The sequence below is a fragment of the Branchiostoma belcheri genome, unplaced genomic scaffold, assembly GCF_001625305.1.
Source record: "Branchiostoma belcheri isolate BF01 breed outbred unplaced genomic scaffold, Haploidv18h27 scaffold119, whole genome shotgun sequence".
Lineage (NCBI taxonomy): Eukaryota > Metazoa > Chordata > Leptocardii > Amphioxiformes > Branchiostomatidae > Branchiostoma > Branchiostoma belcheri.
In genome coordinates this window covers 805036-809980 of record NW_017802591.1, presented here as the reverse complement: position 1 = coordinate 809980, position 4945 = coordinate 805036, and the positions used below count along the sequence as shown (strand labels likewise).

The window sequence follows — 4945 nt, the reverse complement described above, 5'->3', positions numbered from 1 at the left end:
AGCCTGACTAAATCTGCGCTCCTAGCGGCCGGCCCATTATTACACCAGCCGCCCCCCAGAAGCTTGATGTCAAGTCCCTGTGGGGGCGGCTGGTGTAATACCGGGCCGGCCGCTAGGAGCGCAGATTTAGTCAGGCTACGTTTCCAAGTGAAGCCTAACTCTTCTAGGTCTCTCATCATATAACTGTTTTTCCAACGTGATTAGTTAACCCCCACCCCCTACTTCTTTTCGTTTTTGTATACAGAGGCAGAACGTATCGGGATGGCGACTAACGGCAACACGTCACTGTCGTCGTCGAACAAACTGGTCTTCCTCGTGGTGGGAGTATTCCTGGGATACAGCCTGTCCGTGCTGCAAAGCTTCGGTCCAACCGTCAATATCTGGCGTCCTCCCGCCGACTACCATGCGCCTCCTTGCCCTTGTTTAGAGGATTCTCTTCGGTAAGTAGAGCCGTGCAGTACTGCAAGAATGTAGACTGTACTAATCACTTTTGGTGTATGTCGTCATTTTGTTGTTAATTTAATACAAACATCGGGAGGTGAGTGTTATTACTAGCCTCTACCAGGCACCGCGGATCGCTGGAAAAATAGTAGAAATTGGCCGAAATAAAGGGATAGTATACCAGAGAAGATCCAATTTACGACTCCTTTATTTCGGCCAATTTCTACTATTTTTCCAGCGATCCGCGGTGCCTGGTAGAGGCTAGTAATAACACTCACCTCCCGATGTTTGTATTAAATTAACAACAAAATGCTATGTTATTACCTCCATGACATGTCATGGAGGTTATATTTTCAGTTGCGTTTGTGTGTCTGTCATTCTGTTCGTCATCAAAATAACTCAAGAACAGCTGAATGGATTTGCTTCATACTTGGTGTGTTGGTAGGGTGTGCCAAAAACTGGAAATGATGAGATTTTGGGCCCCTTAGTGGATTCCCTTGGTACTGCAGCGCAACTTCCGGTTTTGATATCTCGTGATCTGGACAAGCTAGTGTCATGAATTTTTGATGGTAGGTAGCTCTTGTCCTTGGGCCACACGACCCCACTAAATAATCAATGAATGCATAATCTGAACTTTTCAGAACTCGACATGTATTGTGTAGAATACATATATCAATGTCACTGCCCGCATGTAGACTCTACATGTTACTACCTTCGCCAAGAAGGTTATGTTTTCAGTAGCGTTTGTGTGTGTGTGTGTGTGTTTGTGTGTGTGTGTGTGGTTTAGCAAGATAACTCGAGAAGCAGTGGATGGATTGGAATGAAACTTGGTAGGTGGGTAGGTCTTCATGAGACCTAGAAATGATTAGATTTTGGGCCCCCTGGCGGCTTTCCTAGGTACTGCAGCTGAACTTCTGGTTTTGATATCTCATGTTCTGGACATGCTAGGGTCACGAATTTTAGTTGGTAGATAGCTCTTGGGGTAGGGAAGAAGTGACATGAGTCCATTGGGTCCCCTAGGGCCTTGTTCTAGAACTGCAGGAGCATTTGTTGAAAAAAAGTTGAAGGACGATAACTCAAGAACCGGTTGACGTATTGTCGTAATTTTTGGTATGTAGGTAGTTGAAGTGATGCTTGACATAATCAGATGGCAATTATGCAAATCAGGAGCTAATTTGCATAATTAATGAGGAAATTCTATAAATCTGCTTTGTTCAATAATAGAACTATGAAACACTTGTGACATCTACTTGAGAACGAAAAAAACATCTGAGGATATAGATTATGTAAATGAGGACCTAATTTGCATAATTAATGGCAAATTCTTATAATTCCATAGTTGTAACTGCTGCACCCCGAATTTCATACTTGCCACATTTGGAAGTTAAGTGAAGGTGAACATCAATAAACATAATTTATTCAAATCATTACCTCATTTGCATAATTTATGAGGAAGTGCTATAATAGCCTTTTTGTTATGATAAGGCTGTCATTGGGTGGAGAATATGATCAACTGATATAATCCATGCAAATGAGGCTCTTATTTACAAAATCAATGATTAAAATTGTATAATTCATCACCCGCAAGGGTTAACATCATTTGGCGAAGGTATGAGATCGTGGAACTCTTGTTCCCTATGTGTATTTCACGTCACTTCAGCTTTGATGTTTTCAGCATAAATATGGAAATGATGGGGCGCGGGACATGGTAAACATGCTAAGGCAACCAATTGTTACTTTCCAAGCAGAGGTCTGGGTTTTGGGTTATTTTTGGTGTACATGTGTTTTTAGTTGTTTTTTTTTTTTCTAACCGGGTTTCTTTTTTGCACAGTTTTTTCCCACAAAACCAACGTTGGGTTGGGTGAAAAAAGAATCCAGTGCAAAAAAGAAACCCCGATTTAAACAAAAACACATGTACACATAAAAAACCCAAACCTCTGCTTGGAGAGTAGGCAATGGTTGAAAAGATATCAAATAACACATAACAAGACAAATTTTCTTACCCCCCCCCAAAAAAAAATATATATATATTTTTGCAACCTAACGTTTGTTAGGTAAGTTGTATTCAGCGATACGGCATTGCTTAAAGGCACATATCTAATCATTATCTATTGGAAAATAACATTCATTTCCCGACTTCAGAGGTCATTTAAATACCAAACCTGGACTCTGTGACGCTGTAACATTCGTTATGTAATGTAACGGTTACAAGACCATTCATGCAATCAATACTTTTAATCAAGTTGGTGAATTATTAAATAGCAATGTCAAAACTACCAGAGCGGCGTTTCGAGGACTGTCTGTCATCTTCATGTTGTAACAATACCTAAACATGTGTATGTCACAACTGCTGTACGTCTGGGACTGTATTGTTAGCAGTAAGGCCACACCGCCTTAATTTTATGGATGACATCCTCTGAAGACCCCTAAACTAGTGCGCGCGGGCGAATAAAAAAAATTCCGGCCAAAAATAAAAATGCTACTAAACCACAGGAATACAAAGTTGGTGTTGTGAATTTGCGGCAGTATAGAGCAACGTATACGACAAGCCGGCTTTTTGCAGAATTTATGAATCGGCACTGTACGCATGTACTGAGCTCTTGAGTCATGGAGCTTCAGTAGCCTGGGTGCCATCCTCCGGAGTTACCGCCAGCTCTGTATTGTCGCTAACTACTATGGACCACCCAGGCCTAGAGCCAGGCCAGATCGATCCTCGGATCTTTTTTTTTTTAAAACAGGCAAAAATCAATGCGCGCGCGGATGTCATCCATAAAATTAATTCGGTGTGGCCTAACAGCTAGCTTCAGTGAGTGAGTGAGTGAGTGAGTGAGTGAGTGAGTGAGTGAGTGAGTGAGTGAGTGAGTGAGTGAGTGAGTGAGTGAGTGAGTGCATACACAGTACACCAGTCATATAATTGTCCTGATGAAGATGACAGACGGGCATCGAAACGTCGGCTCTAAGCTTGCTTGTTAAACAAGCTTAAGTGGCTGTGAATAAAGAACTGCTCAAAGGCGACGACACAAGTCATTTTCCGACTATGAGTAAAGAATTTGGATTTAAACGGAAATAATTTTATTCTGTGGGCCACATGATGTTCCTTCTAGGCCTTCAGAGCTGCCACAGACGAGAGATGGTCTACAGATGTCACAAGAGACAGCTGGTCCGCGAAAAATACTTCTGGACTGCGGAGCTAATGTTGCTTCTACTGTACAGGTACGGAAAAATCATTCACATTCACCAGTTTCCCATTCCCATGATGCATTGTGCCTGGTGGTAAAATTCCCAAGTTTCATAGCGATTTGTAATCTGAATTATATGTAATTCTGTGGTGGTTTTACATTCGTTGATGACAGAAATGAAGGTAACATTCATATATACAACATGTTTTTAATTATTAATATTTCTAGCATTATAGTCAAATCAATATAGTTGTATCTCCTTCCTATACTCAGACGGTATAGCGTTACCACTGTCACGTTACAAACCGCGTTAAAAAGAAGACAAAAATTTCATTCTCTATTTGTTGTCAGATTCGCTCCGTAGTAAGTCAATCAATGTTAAGCATAAAATGCGCCAACACCTCAAAACACACAGAAAAACACGCTGTTTAACGTTGCGCTATGCAACCTGGGAAATTTTAACCCCAGTCGCAATGCGTCATGGGAGTGGGTAACTAGTGAAAGGTGAAGACTGATTCAGAAACTCCAAAATTATCTTCGTTGTGGTGAGGTATATGTTTTGAAGATAAACAAATACTTATTCACTCATAAACATTGTAAGTGAGGAAAAGTATTCTAAATACCAAGGAGGTTTAAAATCAACCTTAATATTTAACCTTAATATTCTTGCAAATACATATAATAAAGTCCTGTTTCAAAGCACGTGCAATATGTTACACAGTGTTTCACCTGGATTCGTGCCTAAGTGATTATTAGCTGTGCTATGAACGGTACAGGGTCGAAGCAAATGATTGGACCAAATTATACATTTCTATACGGAAAAGGGGAAAGATTATATTAATTAAGAATAATTCTAGAAACAAAAATAAAACAGGACTGTTATGGAAATGATGCTTTATGCTCCCCTATACCCTTTTCGGCATTGAATTTAGTAACACTGTGCACGATGTCTCACACGATAGCCTGGTCACATTTTTAGGACGTTGTCGTATGGTTTTGATGTCGTCCGTAACCACATCTCAATCCTTCATATTTAATAAAATATTAATTACTCCGTGAAGGAGGTCAGGACCTCCGGACGGAGTGTTGTGATCGGCTGATTTTTCATGTTCGCAGTCAAAACACTGGGTTCTCTTTGTGTAATCGGCACGCAATTTTATACGCCGTCTGCGGGCATGCCCGTGTTGATGCACGAATGTGTATTTTTGCCGTTGCTGCTTTCGCGGTCAATGTAATATCGCAGACGCACCCCTACAATTACGAGGCGAATTGGAATGGTCCAGAAGAACGCGTTGTTTGGAATAGCAGTGGGGGGAAGGGTAGGT

At 41.1% G+C, this 4945-nt stretch overlaps 1 protein-coding gene across 1 annotated transcript in view; it reads left to right on the top strand.

The window, feature by feature from the left end:
* Positions 1 to 246: 246 nt before the first annotated feature.
* Positions 247 to 4945, top strand: part of LOC109462583 — an 18993-nt gene continuing 14294 nt past the window's right edge. The window contains exons 1-2 of the mRNA XM_019759140.1: positions 247 to 440; positions 3546 to 3654. Of these exons, the coding sequence (XP_019614699.1) occupies positions 262 to 440; positions 3546 to 3654 (288 nt within the window). The 5' untranslated portion in view covers positions 247 to 261. The remainder of the gene's footprint in view (positions 441 to 3545; positions 3655 to 4945) is intronic.